This window comes from Fundulus heteroclitus, chromosome 21 (assembly GCF_011125445.2).
Source record: "Fundulus heteroclitus isolate FHET01 chromosome 21, MU-UCD_Fhet_4.1, whole genome shotgun sequence".
Taxonomy (NCBI): domain Eukaryota; kingdom Metazoa; phylum Chordata; class Actinopteri; order Cyprinodontiformes; family Fundulidae; genus Fundulus; species Fundulus heteroclitus.
Genome location: NC_046381.1, coordinates 35,059,377 through 35,077,444, shown reverse-complemented (window position 1 = coordinate 35,077,444; position 18,068 = coordinate 35,059,377). Strand labels below are relative to the sequence as shown.

The 18,068-nt window shown below is 41.1% G+C and overlaps 1 protein-coding gene across 4 annotated transcripts in view; it reads left to right on the top strand.

Annotated features, from left to right (window-relative positions):
* The window catches only part of col11a1a (collagen, type XI, alpha 1a), a 114,973-nt gene that overhangs the window by 38,613 nt on the left and 58,292 nt on the right, over positions 1–18,068 (top strand). For 2 of the 4 annotated variants that reach the window (XM_036125464.1, XM_036125463.1), the window contains 18 exons: positions 1,417–1,701; positions 3,816–3,881; positions 4,685–4,726; positions 4,815–4,877; positions 5,957–6,031; positions 6,183–6,266; positions 7,533–7,589; positions 8,612–8,665; positions 8,792–8,845; positions 11,797–11,850; positions 11,960–12,013; positions 13,762–13,815; positions 14,175–14,219; positions 14,367–14,420; positions 14,512–14,556; positions 15,055–15,108; positions 15,867–15,911; positions 16,169–16,222. In XM_036125464.1, the coding sequence (XP_035981357.1) occupies positions 1,417–1,701; positions 3,816–3,881; positions 4,685–4,726; positions 4,815–4,877; positions 5,957–6,031; positions 6,183–6,266; positions 7,533–7,589; positions 8,612–8,665; positions 8,792–8,845; positions 11,797–11,850; positions 11,960–12,013; positions 13,762–13,815; positions 14,175–14,219; positions 14,367–14,420; positions 14,512–14,556; positions 15,055–15,108; positions 15,867–15,911; positions 16,169–16,222 (1,239 nt within the window). The remainder of the gene's footprint in view (positions 1–1,416; positions 1,702–3,815; positions 3,882–4,684; positions 4,727–4,814; positions 4,878–5,956; positions 6,032–6,182; positions 6,267–7,532; positions 7,590–8,611; positions 8,666–8,791; positions 8,846–11,796; positions 11,851–11,959; positions 12,014–13,761; positions 13,816–14,174; positions 14,220–14,366; positions 14,421–14,511; positions 14,557–15,054; positions 15,109–15,866; positions 15,912–16,168; positions 16,223–18,068) is intronic. The other 2 variants (XM_036125466.1, XM_036125465.1) reach the window with 1 other exon arrangement.

The following is an 18,068-nucleotide window of genomic DNA, read 5'->3' as shown; positions in this document are numbered from 1 at the left end:
TTTTTTGATTCTTACTTTTGGTCTGTTTAGTTGGACATGAGGCAGTGACACTGCCCTCCAACCAAGTACAGTCTTTCTAATTAATGTACCAGTGATGCTATCCAAAATAAAAAAGTGTTGTCATTGGCATTATTTTTTTAATAAGATGCCTAATGACTGTTTAGTTGGCTTTAATAACATCAACAGTGCCTTGCAAATGTTTTCAAACCCCTTGAACACATTTTAACATGTTACAGTAACAAAGTTTCATGCATTTAAATAAATAAATGTGATAGACCAGCACAAAGCAGTACACAATTGGGAAGTGGGAGGAAAATAATTATTTGAATAGAATCCATAGAAATCTTAAAAGAAGTATGAGTTTGTCAGTCCCCTTTACTCTAATGTGAGTCAAACAACAGTATCGAACATCATATATTGTACATAGAAACATTATAGCATGATTGCAAACTTATTAAAATCAGTCATCAACCTAACAGTTTGGGAAAGGGGAGCAGCTCTGGAGGAGCTGCAAAAATCCACTGCTCAGGCAAGAGACTGTTGATTCGCCTTTATGGAAAAGTGGCAAGAAGGTTGAAGTCTTTTTTCAGTTTGTCACGACCCATATAGAGCATATAAGAGTGGTGAGACCAAAATGTAACTTTTTTTAGCCTATATGTAAAACACTATCTGTGGTGGAAAACAAACACCACACACACACTTGAACACAGCATCGTTGGGATGCATTTTTCTCTTTTTGTTCAGCAGGGACAGGAAAGGCGGTCACACTTGGTAGGAGTGGAAGTTCACCTTCCAGCAGAACGACACAGAACAACACAGATCTTTAAACATACAACAACAACAACTACAATGGGATGGTTTAAATCAAAGGATATTCTTATGTTGGAATGGTCAAAGGGCAGACCTAATACCAAATAAGTATATTTGAAGAGGAATTAATTTAATTCACAATGAATGTCTCAAGGCATCTTACTGAGCCTGAGCTGTTTTGCAAAGCAGAATCGGGAATCCTTTTTGTTTTTAGTTGCACAAAGCTGGACGAGTCATACCCTAAAAGAGATAAATGTAAGTAGAGTGAGGGTGGTTCTACAAAACAATGACTTAGGGGGGCTGAGTACAAATACACGGCTCAATATTTAGATTCAAAAGAAAATTTAAAGCTCAGTAGGCTTCTCCTTTTTCTCCCCCTTCTGAATCATACTCTACTTTATGTTGGTCTATCACAAAAAATAAAGAAAATCCCCCAAAACTAATTAAGCTTGTAGTTGTAACATGACAAAGTCTGAAAACGTTCAAGGGATTTGAATCCCATTGTGTGGGACTGTGTAAGTATTCAGTCTTTTTAACTAACAACCCTAATTTCCTTAGTCGCTGATTGTTAACCTTCTCCTTCTTCGCTTGTGTAACAATCGGAAGGCTGTAAAGGAGGATTTTGTCGGTGCGCACGTCACCGAGGCCCCTCCTATTGCTCCGGAGCCCGACACTGCGTTGGAAACAGTGGACAACGTGGACACTGGTGCGGAAGCGTATGACTTTAAGGAATATGACCTGAACGAGTATGACTTGGGCAAGTTTGACAACAAGTTGTATGACTATGGGACATACGATGAGTTCGGGCCTCCCCCATCCAAAGCCCCGGCAGCCTATGATGAGGAAGTGGGGCCTGGAGTCGCTGCTGAAACTGACTTTACTGAAAGTACAGTAAGTATCACACCCTGCCCTGCTGATGGAAGGGTGTGTGCATGAACAGCATGCAAGGAGGACTCCCTCTTTCTCCCAGCGCATGCATTTCTAGCGGCTTGGTTTAGGAAACACGTCATTGACATGTTGAGTGTGGAGTAGAAAACGGTTGCTGTTTAATTTGAGGATATCGCAGAAAAAGTGCATGCGTCCGTGTCTGTTAAAAAGGATCAACACGTATTAACAAGTTAGCTACTCTTCTGTCTCACTTTGTCGTATAGAAATATTCAGTCACACCTCATCTCTTCACACATAACCTTCAATCAGTGGATGTAGGCTCATAGGCGCCACGCCCATAAATGTCTAGGAAAGCCCACTGCACCTTCCCACTCACTCATCTCTCAACACATGGACCCGATCCCTCCTTCTCCTCCTCTGCTATTTTAACAAGCAGCCTGTGACATGCACCTCCCTTTGTTCACTGCAGACAACCATTAAATCAGTGGTCCTTCCTGCACAGCACACACACACACTAGGGTAAAGGCGATGTAAGGGTTTATTACCTTCCCTTTCTGCCAAGGGTTTTGAGCTTGGCTGTCACCAAGCAATACATACAGTGTGTAATTTATCTGAATGATAAACATACAGTGCAACATCCCTTCCCTGTTTAGACAAGAGTTGCACTTTTTTTTTACGTTTCCCAAATACAATGAAGATGCAATGAATCTTAGATCGTGTTTTAGATTTTCAAATCAAGATGACCAAATGCAGACCGGACTTGTTTAAAAGGACTACCTTTTAGCTTAGTGCCGGTGAGTATGGAACACCAAAGTGTTCAAAATGAAATAAATAAATAAATCATTATGAAATAATGATCTACTTGAAATAATAAGATATAAATATTTAAAGTGACTAAGAAATTGTGAAATAACTGAATGCTTATAAAATGATCAGTTCATTTTGGTGAAATGTTTTTTATTCTTCTTTAGAAATGTGAATAATGCTTAAAACAATTTATTTCACATTAATATTTTTCACAATAATCTAAAATTGTTATTTAATTCCAGCAATTTTTATTTCAAAATGTATGAAAAATATTAATGTGAAATGTTTAATTATACAAATTTTTAAAGAATAAAATATATTTCTTAATGATGAGATGATAATTTTCTAAGCATTCAGTTATTTTACAATTTCATTGTCACTTTGAATATCTATATCTTATTTATTCAAGTAGATAGTTATTTCATAATGTTTTATTTATTTATTTAATTTTGAACACTTTGGTGTTCCACAGCTGAGAAGCTAAGAACCAGATGCTAACTTTAGCATCGTTAGCAGCTAATCACAAACTAGTTACTTGCAAATCATTATCAGCGTGTCTGTTAATCCGTTGCAGTTTGTTATATTTTACTAAGCACCCAAAATGCTGCCACACAAACAATTTAAAAAGGGTGGCGGCCTCTTAAGTGCTTTTCTAACTGAGTGTTCCAGCAACTCTGCTCAGGAACTACTTCCTATCTTACTTCAAAAATTAGCGTCAAACTTAGAGTGTCAGCAGCAGAGAGTCAAGCTCAAGGCTGGCACCCCCTTAAGCCCATAGTTGACTTGTGAGTGGCAGGCTCCTATGTTTAATTATTTTTGTCCCTGTTTGTTGTAAGACATGTATCTATTAGACATGGGTTTTATCAGCATCTTAATTTCACCCCACCAGTTCTTTAATTTCACCTACATGATGTGCACTCTAAGGTAGAAGGCCGTTCTGCTACTGGTAATACCGTGAGGGTCAGATACTTTATTCAATATGTTCTTTTGGTGACAAAACAATCATGATTGGGAAACTCTACAGTAACAAGTTGCCACCTTGTATAACCAGTATTTACCCACACCGCTAAATGCAACGCATTGCAATGCAATGACAACTTTACCTAACTTCAAGCCTTCAGACCTGATGTCTGTCCTTTCCTTTTAGGACTAACATTTAGTTTTATTGTTCCGTAAAGTTAGGTGTCTTTATGTTATACACGATTCATTCACTGATCCGTTCAATGCAACGTAACTTCCCATTTACAATTGCCTCTTGGATTTTACTGTGTAAAGAATGTTATCTTTTTTTTTTTGTTCTGCAACTGCAGGTTGCTGGTTCTCAAGCAGCCTTTGGACAGAAGGGTGAGAAGGGCGAACCGGCTGTGATTGAACCTGTAAGGTCCAACGTGTCCAAAACATGCTAATTCTATGATCTGTGCTGAATAACTTGTCTTCGATAGAAAGCGATCAGATTTTACTTCAATCCAAAACAATCACTTTATTGGTACATATGTTTTTAAAGCCATGGACCAAAATTGTGTAGTGTAAGATACAGAAAAACATAAAATCATTCCTACTGCTACTAGAATATTATAAAATTGATTATTGTATTTAATAATATTTTGTAAAAAAATATATATTTGTTTTACTGTGATGCATACACTGAAACAATGCAACCGCCCGCCAAATTAAGAGTTTTCATATTCTGTTTCAAAAGAACCATTACACAATTTTCCCAATGGAATGTCAGGCTTAGAACCAGACCATATTAGCTGGTTAGTGTCTAGTGGCTAGCCGAGGTTGGCTGCTTAAGACATGCTGCCAAAAACTATTTTCAAACAACTAGATTTGTCATTATTATAAGTGAGAAGCAATTGTAGGATGCTTCTTTTTGCCAGCTGAGTATCATTATATGGTAACAGGTGAGATACGGGCAGTCCTGCATAATTCTAGTCAGACTACAGTACTTTCTCTGATATCTTGTTAAAGAAACTTAAACCAAACTGTAGTAGTGATATTACCAAAATATTTCATATTTTAATATACTATCATTTTAAAACCTTGGTGTACCAAGGGGTGCTCATGCGTATTTCATATAATATTCAGTTTCCATCGAGTATTTGAAATATCCTTGTAATAATGTCACGTGTACAGAGCAAAATTTGTGTTTTGAAACTATGTTTTCTGTGTGATTAAGGGCATGCTGATTGAAGGACCACCAGGACCACCCGGCCCAGCGGTGAGTATAAAGTTTAGAGAAAAGGACACTCTTAAATAAATGGGATTTGATGGGAGGCGATGTATATTCACTTATACTTGTCTTTTAGGGTCTTCCAGGACCTTCCGGCCTTCAGGGACCCCCAGGCTCTGCTGGAGATCCTGGTGACAGAGTGAGTAAACACGTTTGACCGTAACCAGTCAGAAGTATTTGTGTTTGCTGTGTAAAATATTCTACATTTATCCGTTGTTGGTTGGAAGCACAAGTTTCCAGATTTTTTTTTTCTTTCAGTTTTAACCGCACTAATTGGAGATATTTGAAAATCTTTTGTATTTAAGGTACCTGAACAAAGTGTACCAGCCTTGTTAGCAGCCTACCAGTAAACCATTAAAAGCTAAAACCTAAACATTAAACACATATATAGTACAGAGTTTGGAAACTAGATGTATAAGCATAAGATGAAAGTGATGCAGTGTTTAGATAAGAAATACATTGATTGTTTCACAAAGGTGAAATTTGGGAAGTTTCGCTTTTTGTGGGAGACAAACAAAAAAAAACACTAATTACATGGAGCAAAATTTAGCATGTTGATTATAAAATATCTAAACATATTTGCCTGTTAAATGCCAAAAGTCCTTCTTTAGACCTTTGCTCCCCACCACCACCCTGCTACCAACTTAGACACACAAACGACACACATCCTCGCTGGAAGGATGTTGGTTTTGGACCAAAAACTGTTTGGCCTACAGGGGGGACAGGCAAAGCTCAGGACTGGTGGAGGTGGAGGGGCTTAATATATGCAAACTAATAAAGGGCACACATCCAGCATTCACAGCGGTGTGTGGCTGCTTTTGTGTTGTCTTCCATACTTTCCCCTCTGGTTTACTGCTGCAGATGTGGGACAGTTGACCTGTGGAGCTGCTTTTCTGAGGGATGTTGCAGGTTATGGAGGCATCTGGTTGTAAATGATGTCTCTTTGTCTTCAGCAGAAATAGATGTTCAGAAATATTTTTTTAAGTAATAATGTGAACTATCATTAGATTTAAATGTTCTAGTAAACTCACATCACATGCACATTGAAAACAAAATATGATTTTTCAACCGTTTTCAGGCATATTAAATGTTTGCACTCGGACTTTGTCCTATACAACCTGCGAGTGACCATTTTTGTTCCTTTTAATGATTCAGATTTAATGTAGGACCAGTGCTGAGCTGGTCTGTAATTTGGTTTCGTGTCTTCTTTAACACCAGGGTCCTCCTGGTCGCGCTGGTCTTCCAGGTGCTGATGGCTTACCAGGACCGCCAGGTACCATGCTGATGCTCCCGGTAAGTGTTCCTCAAAGAGAAGCGCATGCCACCCATCTTTTAAATGTGTCGTTCTGCAGCGAGAGGCGTCATGTAACCGTGATGACAAATATAATGAGCTGTGTGTGTGTGTGTGTGTGTGTGTGTGTGTGTGTGTGTGTGTGCTGAACAGTTTCGCTTTGGCGGGGATGGTGAGAAGGGTCCGGTGGTGTCAGCTCAAGAGGCCCAAGCACAGGCCATCCTTTCCCAGGCCCGTGTAAGTAAACGCCTGCTGTCTATCACCTACGATCCCTCCTCTTTACAGAATGCTGCACTGGGGAACGGAGGGGAAGAGCACTGAGATGGTGTTTTGTTGGGAGCAGAGGGGGCTGCCCTGCGTTTTGTTGACTTTGTGAGGCTTAAAAAGAGACGTGCTGTGAAGAAACAAAATAAATAGGCCATTGAAAGGTGTACATGCAGGAAAGACAGTTTAAAACGCCTCAGGGCTTGCTGTCTAAACAGGGCATAAATTCTGATTTGAATTAATGAAAAAGATGCTGCAAAAATGACGTCTTTGAAAGCTTAAAATCACAATATTAATGTTATTCTGATCTTTTAACATGCTCAGTTCTAAACTAAACTCAAATTTTTTTAGAAAATGTATTCATAAATCATTGTAGATCTACAACATAAAAAAAGGACTGGGCCTATTTGCTTTATTAAAAAACAGACAATGCTCTAAATGCATTTATTCTTAGGAACGAGAATGTGACATGGGCCGTTTTTTTTCTTCAAATAGGTTCGCTGTTTAGCCAGGTTTAAAGATTATCTGAGCCCAAGGCTGCTTTGTAGTAAAACGTGCTGAATATTCGTGCTTAAAGCCAAAAGCACGGGAATAGAAAGACATATACTTTGTGTTGTATCTTGCAAATCCCATTTTAATTTGTCAGTGAAAATAACCCCCATAAAATATTTTTTTAAAGAAGCATCCATCAAGCATTTGTGCTGGGGGCCAAAATTTTACCATTCTTGACCTGTGGTCAGGGGCCATGTAAAATCATTCAAAGGGCTCCAAAAGGCCCCCTAGGCGACACTTTGGGTAACCCTGATCTAAGCATTTCTTAATGAACACTATTTCAATATAAACAATTTAAATATTGCAGAATAGCCAAAATGTTTAGAAACACTTTTTTTTATGTTTGCACCATTAATGAGTCCAGACAACAAACTAAAGGGAACCTACATTCTGTTTCTTCTAAAAGGCGGTCAGAAAAAGGGAAAACATCTTATTTACAGCTAATCCTTAAATTTATTTTAAGCCAAGGATATAAACCTCAACTAATGCTATTCTGTGTAACATGGGAAAACGGCAGCATGTCAGGACGTGAAAACATTCACTTTGACCATGTTTCTCTTTTTTTCTCTCCGCATACCACATTCTGTATGTACATCTGCTGCTTACAGAGCGTAGGGAGCAGGTTTTGAAATAAAAATGTTTCTCTAAATAGATCTACTGTTCTTGTCTTTGTTTGTGGCCCCCCAGCTGGCCATGAGGGGACCTCCGGGGCCGATGGGCTTGACTGGAAGATCTGGACCAGTGGTGAGGCTCTGATTTTTAGTATCTCACGTCACCAGCGTGACACCAGCTTGGGGTCGATGGAGAGCAGTCAGCTTTTAATCAGGCAAATTATTTTGTCGCTCGAGCTTCATAAGTGAACAGAACAAAACTCGCACATTTTAAGATGTTTACCACCTGTTTCTGCAGGCGATGCCCTGAAATCTATGTCTGCTGTTTACATTATCGGATACTTTTAGCAGCAAACTGATCGCAGCTTCTGTTCTGCTGCCTGGAGCAGCTCAGTGGACACACTACCTGTCTGATAAGTGTAGCTGCCCCCTACCACACCCAGCCCCTTCATATTTTCTCAGGCCTGTTGATACATGATCCAGGATCTAATACCAGAAAACAACCCTACGTAAGCCACAGGGAACTACTCTCTGTTCAAGTCTGCTCCTCTCGTCTGAGAATCAAAAAGGAAGATCTGGTAAGATCAGATGTCAAAAGGTTGATCCAAAGGAAATAACGTGACAGAAGGGATTGGTGGATTTTAGGTGCTTTTGTCCGTTTCAAATAATACCGTACAGTATAGAAAACATATTGTTTCGTACCGCCAGGTGTTGTTGAACTGCTCTTCCACATCTCTGCTGATCTGCAGCAGGATCTCAGCTCTAAAAGCTCAAACTGTTATTGTTGTCGTAGCAGATGTACGTGACGCGGTCGTTGTGTTTTATCTATTTATGTCCTCTCAGGTTTGGAGAGCTAACACGGACTTTACAAATCACGCATGAAACAAAATTTTGAGTTTGTTTCGATCATTTGAACATCCCTATTTGTGGAAACTGCTCACCGGTTTGTTAAAGCGGAGTAAAAGATTCCTTCAGATTTCAGTCATGTTGTTTTTAATGCGGCTGCCGGTTGCCTTGAGCCGAATCCGTTCTCTTCATAAAAAGCGGAATAATGCCATCTGCTGTTTGCTCTGGATTATGTCACTTGTGTTTCTCTGAGCTGCAACTGCGGCGGAAAGATTCACGCTGTGTGTTTGCCGTGTTTTCGTTTTTCAGGGTCCACCTGGTTCCGCTGGGCTGAAAGGTGAAAGTGGAGACCCGGGCCCTCAGGTGAGCGAGGGATAATGATTTAAATGATGCATTGAAGTGTCTCTCGGTTTTCCACTAAAGGCTACGTCCAGACCCCTGGCTGAACGTGTTGCTCGGCTCTAAATGCATCTCCTTTTGTCCGTGCAGGGTCCACGTGGCATCCAAGGACCCCCAGGACAACCTGGCAAAGTTGGGAAAAGGGTGAGTGAACTCAGTCACCTTTAACTCCCACACAGGACTCTGTGTGCGCGTGAAAGTGTGTGTGTGTGTGTTTGTGTTTGTCGATAGGCCGAAACGCTGAGAGGATTGTTTTCACTTCAACAAACAATTTCTTGATAAGCGCTCTCAGGCCTGTGCTGCGCCGCCAATCCTCGGATCCATGGCCTCGCAGCTAATCTGTCTGAAAATGCCAAAACTGGGAAAACTGGCGGCTGCAATTAGTGTCACGGTGCAGCGGCTCAGCCAAGGCCAAACATCCCGACCTAATTGGAAAGCAATAGATACAAACCATCCAAAAAATGAATGAAACAAACCCAATTCTCTGCTCTGAGGTGTTTTAGTGCCACGTTATTCAGAATTTCTTCCATGCATCTGGAATTCTTCTCATCTGCTCCTGCATAGGACTCCATCTGTAGTTAACTAAGCTTTGTGACAACATGGCACCTGAATTTACATAGGGCAGGCGAACTAATGCACCAATTCTACCCATAGTACTACAAAAAAGCCTCATAATAAGGAAGTTGTATTAATAGTCATTTTATAATTAAAAAAAAAAAACTAATGTTTTCTGCATTCTCCAGTCACACGTCATGCACATTGTAACTATGAGCTTGTCAGCAAAGCATTAGAGTTCCGTCTTCCTTTCTGACTCTTCTAATTGGGTATTAAGTGTGATGGGTTTAGCTTTAACCAAATATGATTTTTGTCTGGGATTCCTACCACTTTCAAATAAAATATTTCCTGAAGCAATGCGGAAAGAAGGTGATGACACAGCATGGCGACAGAAAGTTAAGTTTGGAAAATCACAGTAAATCTGAGTATTGCGACTCTAATCCATTTATAATTGCGTGTTTTCTGTTTTTGGAGCCGCTACTTTCCCTCTGTGCTGTAAATTGGTGGAGATACGTTTCATCGATGATCTCCACGTACCCTCCCATCACCTCTTCATGTAGATATTGTTAATGCTCTTACAAAAGGAACTGATGAGAGTAATAGTGGAAGTCCTACTGTTTAACACTTTAAAACAGATGTTAACAACTTCTATTTATTATTAGTCAAAATCCAGGCAAATATTTTGTAACAGATTTCCGAGTTCCGATTTCTTTTAAGAAGATTTTAAATTCTAATGCTAATTTTAAATGTTTGTGAGTTGTTGTTATTATTATAGGCAAAGATATAGGAGCAGCATTCAGTATTTTTCATAAGCTTCCCTTCACGAGTGGCACCATGTCTATACTTACATATTTGGATAAAAGACAATGTCACACCATGTGTAAGAGAGAAGTAAATCTGAGTTATGCTGCTATTTACTGTTAGAGGCAATTATTTTTATAAAGCTCTATAGAAACAAAAAGGCAACCAAAGCGCTGATTAGGTGAAATATGATTAAGGAGTTGACCTTTATGCTGTTGTTAGAATCTTATACTGGTGACAACCATGGGTCACTGGTTAGTGCTGCAGGCACTGCTAGAACAGAAGTCTGTGTGGATTAACTTTAGAGTGTAGATCTCCACGTTGAAGCTGCAGTAGGGAGTTCTGAGACAACCATGGACTTAGCCTGAAATCAAGCACACCTTACAGGTCCCTCCCCCTTGCTCTCTACTGCGGTGCAGCCCTTTCTCCACAGCTCCTCCCCCACTGTGGAGCCTGCTGTGCTGCTCCCATGTTTACCCTCATTTTATTTTGGGCTCGGTCTAATTCGTTTTTTTTTTTAGCTTGTTTCTCTGTCTTTAAAGATTTAATCCAGAATTTCCCCTTTGTGGAATTTTGTTTCTTTTCTCATCTTAACTTATCTTATCTTATCTTAACTTATCTTATCTTATCTTAACACAGCTGACAGTAGTGCCGTGTGGGCGAGGGGTGTACCGCGTACATAAGAGTGATAGACTGCTAACAGCCAAATCAGCCAATCAGAGCCAGGCATTCCTCCTGCCTCTGATTGGTTGTTTCTGTCCGGGAGCGGTGTATTTCTGCAAATGTCAGTGGGACCATTGGGAGGAGCCAGAGGAGCTTGATTGCTTTTCACTGATTATCTGTCTCACGTTTTACTGTCAGCACGTAGCGACAGTTTTAACCAATATGTAAAAAGTACATTTTTACAAAAGTTATCTACTGCCGCTTTAATAGAGTTTTTTTTTAAGGGTCTGCCAGCATTTCAAATTCCAGCATGTTCCCTGACTATCAGAGATTAAATGGTTGTAAGGATGAAACAGATCCACTTTGCTGTATTCTGTTCAGGACTCTACTTAAAGATCTACTGTCTCACAGCCTGAATAAAACACAGACATGTCTCGACAAAATGCAGTTTCTATTCAGATGGATTCTTATATCTCAGTGCTTCCCCCGACTTTATTTTTTAAACACCGCCCTCATTCTAAAAAAGTAAACCTTTAATCCTCTTCACCCAGTAACGACTTCCAAACCGTAGAGTGCTGCTGTTAGGCTGACCATTGCGTAGAGACGATGCATTCACTGATCAGAATGATATCAGATTTAGGGGTTTCTCCCTGCAGATCCCAATTCCAGTCAGGAATCCTCAGGAGTAATACCTTGTGCTCTTGTTTTTAATTGGAAGCCGCATTTGTGCTGCGAGCCGTCATAACTCAATTAATCAACAGATGTAGGGAAATAAGTTAACTTTGTTAATGAATACTTGAATAAAAAGCTGTGAAAAAAAATTGCACCCTCAGTTTGTGGCGCTGCCTCATTTCTACCAAGCAGAACGTTAGTCGGGTCCCATTATAGCCATTCAAACCTGCTGATAATAAATAATTTAAATGTCACAGATACCAAGACTTTTATTTAGCTTCTAGATATTGATAATTCCTCCACTTATCTTATACGTTTGTGTTTTTGTTTCGAAATGCCAGTTGGCGAACGCATGAATAGTGTGGAAAGGTTTGAGTCCAAGTGTGTTTTCCTCTGTTTTTAAGGGTCGGGCTGGTGCAGATGGTGCTCGTGGAATGCCCGGAGAGCCGGGGTCTAAGGTAAAAACACCGCACAAGTGGAGATGTTGAACGTATAAAGAAGGGAAGAACCGCTTTGTGTCAGTCATGGTAATGTGGTTTGATTGTGTGTCGCTGTTTTTATTCACAGGGGGACCGAGGCTTTGATGGACTTCCCGGGCTGCCTGGAGAAAAGGGTCACAGGGTGAGTACAGAGAGGATAACGCTGCTTTTTAACTACGTCAGAGTCCTCAAACCAAATTTTGTCATTTTAATTAAGTAAAACCATGTTGGATGAAGTTTTGTGTGAAAAGTTGAGAGAGAAAAAAAACCTGATCTTTAACAGAGTCATGAATTAAAGTATTAATTTCAATATGAAATGAGTCTTTTGGCTCCTTCTGAGCTTTATGACATAAATACTGTTTTCATGTGTGATAAGTCACTAAACTGGCATTAAAGAAAATCTCCTTAGTGGTGATTTGTGTTATTAGATTATTAGGATTTACCAAAGAGCTGGGGGTTGTTTTTAATGTTTTAGATGCAGCCGCTCGTGGCTTTGCCTTTCCAGTGTCTTTACGTCATCATGTTGAGTAAGCTTCTTTAATTTAAATGTGATGAGTGAACAGCCGTAGTGCCCAGAGGCGAGGTATCGGATGAGAAGCGTTTCTCTATTCCACTCTTTGACCTGCATTAATCAGAACGTGTGAAAAGATGAAATCAAAGGGGAGTTTGGAAGCTAAGACGATAGTTTTAGAGGGTATCAGTGTGATGCGGTCTGCTTGCTTATTTCAGGTCTGTTGTAATTTCATTCATTTCTGACAGCAGTTTCATAAACTGAAGCCTATCTCCAGCAGTCATTGGGCGAGAGGCAGGGTACATAGATATAGATATATTTGTATATGAAGAAAATTTAGAATAAAATACGCACTGAAAATGCTGGTAACAACATTAAAAAAATTAAAACGTCAATAATAATTACAACAAATTTGGTTGTATTAAAAGAATATTAGAAAAATGCGGTTAGTGTGTTTAGAGCCTTTCCAGAGGACAACTGATGCTGGCAGTAAACCCAAGACTTGAGAAAAACATGTATTACATAATCCAGCCATGAATTGTTCAATTGAAAACATATCTAAATCAAACACTGATAATTAGCAACTTAAGTCTCTTTATGAACTGAACGATGCCCCATTTTATTCTAAGATGCAAAACAAATCATTCGATGCATGGGACTTGATAAGAGATTTGACATGACTTTCAGCTCAGGTCCGGTCTGTTCACGAAGAAATAACAGAATAGCTCAGCGTCCGACTGTCTGACCATTCAGACCCAAACCCCCTGTGAGGAAAGTTCTCAACAAACGCCGCCACAGAGAGCATTTGGCGTTTGTATGAACGTTTTACAATAAATCCGCAGTAGTCTGACACCAAAGCCTCTCAGAAATGTACTCTGCAGAGTCATTTCAAGTAAGACAGATTTCCCACTTTCCCTTGACTATTTTTACTCATTTGTTGTCCCTCTGAGCCATTGTCTTGTACTAATTGTCTGAAGCTCTGAACTCACCCTTTCTTTTCAAACGTTTATCAGGGACTTCATCTGTTTTGTGTGATTTTTTTTTATTTTTTTTTTTTTTATTTGAACTGCACAGTTATTTACTGCTAATGTTTTCTAATCCGGAGTTTCCACGAGAATCGACAGTTTTGTTGCATATATTTGATGTATTCTGCTCCTGTCCAGTGACAGTTTTAAAAATCAGCACAAACAGAGCCTTTGAAATTGAGGGAATTAATGGTAAAGTTGTCAATATAAAAAAAAAACCTCCAAGGTAAGCCTAAATGTTGCAGGATTCTCCTAGTATGAAAACAATTAAGAATGTTAGAAAGTGTGGAAAGTCCAACGTGTCTTCTTGTAGTTAGTTTAGAGAAAAATGAACCTGTCTCCCATCGTTCTCAGGGGGAGCCGGGGCGGATGGGACCACCAGGAGCCCCAGGAGAGGATGGACAGAGAGTAAGTACTCCATCTTTGCTGGAACCATTTAAAGTCGCCCCTAACAGGGGTGGGCCGGCGACGGATTCGTTTAAATCAGCTGTGCTCCACCACCTCAGCCCTCAGGCGCCACACATGGGAGGGACACTAAAAACGGAGGAGGAGGAGGAGAGTTTTGGTTTAACCTTTGCTCCCCTCCAACTAAAATCCCCTAAACTGCCACACCGCATCCACCTCAGAGCTGTCGCAGGCTCAGATCAGATCTCGGCCTGGTATAAAAGGGCGCTGATAGTTGTATGCTCGTATTTTCATTTGGGGCATAATGAGTTTGAACCGCAGCACATTTCAACTCTGCGTCTGCTCTGTTTTTCTGTCCTAAGGGCGAGGATGGAGAGATCGGGCCCAGAGGGTTGGCTGGAGAGAGCGTAAGCCTGTCCTGTCACGCTATCACATGAACACATCCGACAGTACACAGCATTGGCCTGCCGATCCAAACCAACACTTGAGCAATGAACTGGATCTCATTTTATTTGATATCTTAGTGAGGCTACTTCTTCTGTTTTTTTTTTTAGGGTCCTAGAGGTTTGCTGGGACCCCGTGGTCCTCCAGGACCCCCCGGAGTGCCAGTGCGTACCCTGACTTTTACCATCTGCCCTCCTCCGATAACCCGCTTGCTGTAACTGGTATGACAAATGGCTGCTTATCTCTCCTCCTCAGGGCGTCGCCGGAGTTGACGGACCACCAGGTCCCAAAGGAAACATGGTACACACGCAGCGTCCCCTCAGTAAACACGCTCTAATGTTCCCTTATCAGCTGGCGAGGCTGCGAACCTCGGCGGGCGCCGGCTGGAGTGTCCTGGCTTTTCCTTCACATAGGGCGGCCTGTGGCGGGGCTTTTAAAGATGCCTGCAGCACGCACAGCTGTGGGGTCAAAGGCCAGTCCAGCACCTCCAAGCAGTTCACAGGCACAGCAGTTAAAGTTCAAGAGAGGAAGCAGAGGATCTGAATCGGGATCGCAGCTCGTTGCTTTCTTTTTTTTTTATTAAAAATACAATAAAAGTCTCAGAAGATCAAACTGAACAGAAAGATGCAGTGAGCAACATTCTTTATGAGTCCTATAGTTACCTACCTGAGATCTGTTCAGATGTTCTCTGTTTAATTGGATTCCTCCCAGTGGTGAAAGCCGCCAACATAAACACACATCGGCGCCGTATTCACCCTGATCGCTTTCATTTTGACAAACTTGATCTCTTTCCTTTAGGGACCACAAGGGGAACCAGGCCCACCCGGTCAGCAGGGCATTCCTGGAACGCAGGTGAGTGAATCCGTCGTACACGGCGGGGGGGCAGCTGCTGCGAGGTGCCAATACAGCAAGCTGGTCTCAAACACTCTGGTTTTCATTTCCTTTTTGGCTGGATGATCCCTTGACAAATACGGCTGTACTTCAAAGCCTCCTATGAGACTAGTTTAACTAATCCACAATGCTTAGCATAATAATGTTTCCAATTTACCGCCCCACTAAATAAATGTGTGTTCAAGCTTTACTTTGATTCACCATGTTTCACGTTAAAATCATTAATTTCTTCCACAATTCTCCTCTTCTGTTTCGACCTTCCCATGGAGATAAAAAAAACACACATCTACAAGCTCCCATAAAAGCAAAGGGCTTATTCTAAGACGCTGACATGTTTATTGGGGGTAAAAGCACCACCGCCCCCCCCACCTGTTGGCGCTGTCACGCTCACGTCCGCGTGGAGGCACCGGCATTCATCAGGTAGCCAGGCTGAGCCGCACACGTGGGAGCGCATCCACAAATATTTAAACGCATTCGGTTCCACAAACTGAATGCTAATGTGCCCACAGGCAAACACACACACACACACACACACACACACACACACACACACGCACACACACACACACACACACACACACAGAGGCTGACAGTCCTGCACCAGCTCCACTATTTACAGCTTCAGCAAACTCTTCGGGTTTACTCAGCTTGTGTCGGAGGGTTTTTTGTGTATTTGTTGAGATGTGCTCTTTGATGTATGTGTGTATCTTGTTTTGCAGGGGCTTCCTGGTCCTCAAGGTCCGATCGGACCACCTGGAGAAAAAGTAGGTTCTTTATTTTAAGGACTACGTACTTTTTACATCTTATTTTAATGGTATCGCTCCATGTAGAGCAGTGGGGGCCCTTTTCTAACCTCAGATGCAGAACTGAGCCTCTGTGATTCATAATTTCAGTACATTTGTGAACAAAAGTAGTAGTATTGTTGTCCTGTCCGGTTCAGAAGTATATTTTGTCTTACGGAAACCAAATTTTAAAACCGATTTCTTTAACCATGCCTCCTGTTTGTGTCCTCCTCACACAGGGACCTCAGGGCCGGTCGGGGCTTGCTGGATTACCTGGAGCCGACGGGCCTCCTGTACGTGCTCACCTGATATGTATATCCATACTGCACACATATGCATCGCTTCTTTAAGACAACATCCACCTGCATGTCAGTAAAATAGAATATCACCAAAGGTTTATTTTATTTCAGCAATTTAATTCAAAAGGTGAAACCCCTTTTCTTATTTTTGATGAGTACTGCCTTTATTTAATGAAAACCCAGCTGTGATATTACATAAGACCAATGAGAACACATATTTTTAAGTGCGGTATAAAAGTTTATGTTATGGTCATGTAATGGCCTTCACTATCCTATGTTTATTGATAGGGGTGCAGCAGGCTGTGACTGACACACAGCCCCCAAAAGCTCATAGCTAAAGAAGTTGGCCATTCACAGAGAGCGCTACCTACGCAAAACAAGGGAAAATTGAGTGGAAGAAAAATATGTGCTCGAATAGAATTCACAGGCAACAGTAATTTATTGAAATTCATCTGTAGCAGAAATGGAAAGAATTAGATGACCCCCCCCCCATCATCAAAAGCATTAATGAATGTAGAAAATAAGATAAAACTTTAGTTAGGAAATGAAAATGGACTAAAATCTAGTGCAATTTTGCGTTCCGTTAAACGGATGGTATTGAAAAAGGAACAATGTCCAACTCAAACAGAAATATCAACATTTCATATGTCCTAGATTATGTTCTCTTACTAGAACATAGATTTCTGTCATACACAGTCTTTGTTCTGTCGTAAATTGACTGATTGAGTCTGAAAACCTGTCGTAGTTCTAGCTCTTACCGTTTACAGTACAAAGCTTGCGGAAACCAGATTAAACTAGAAAAACGTCCTAATAATGAACGGATTAGCACAAATCAGCCGAAAAAGCTCAGGTAAAGCAGAACATTTTCTGTGTCTTACCTCAAACCTGCTGAAGTAGCTTGAATCAAAAGTGAAAACTTGAAGCATGGAGGACTGTCATGGTGGGCTTTTAATGTGAAGCAACTAGCTGGAAAATATGCAACATTGTATAAAACCTGTACTGCTGAATGTCTTGTATCCTGTTTGAATGTTATTTTTCTTGCTGACAGTAAGTGGAAGTAGCTGACATTCATTTCAATGGAGAAAACATTAGATATTTAATGAAGTGTAGAAGTCATGGCAGACACCTGCTACGAAATGAACGAGTGAGCAGGAAAAGCACACAAAGGATCTCCTTTATGGTCACTTTGGACTATAAGGGAAAAAAAACGTAATAGTATCCACTTTATCCAAAGAAGAAATATACAAATAGACCGTATATTAGCCTCTTTGCTTCATGACAAACACCGAAGCTTTCGGTTAGACACAGCAGACCCGTGCCTCTGAGTCTCTCAAGGCGTTTTTCACAGCAGCAGTAAAGGGCCTGTGGGGTTTATTATCCAGACCTGTTGTTGCACACGGTCGTCGGCTGAAGAGGCGAACGCCCGCAGCAGCCCTCGGGCCGCAGAGCCCGCTGATTTACACCATCTCTGCCTCCATGTTGCGCCTCCAATAAGAAGCGGCGGTTGTTCTTCACCGCTGAAGCTTGTTCCGACGCGGGAGGAAGCTCATAACCCGGCCTCTCTGCTTTATCACGCTCCAACTGCTCATCCACGCGCAAGTTACCATGAATAATTCACTTTGTGTCATTAAAAGTAAGGGTTTCTAATCATTTGCAAAACTTAGAGGGGAATTTGTGCCTTGAAAGAGAAAAAAATAAATGACCCCCCCCCCCACTCTGTTGAAATGGCTTGTTAATAGACAGAAAGCCTGATGCTGTGTGGCCTTGAAGCACATTTTGATCTGCAAGGCCTCTGCAGCCGATATTCAGCGCAGCTCAAAGTCTTCCTGCAGGTGGCAGT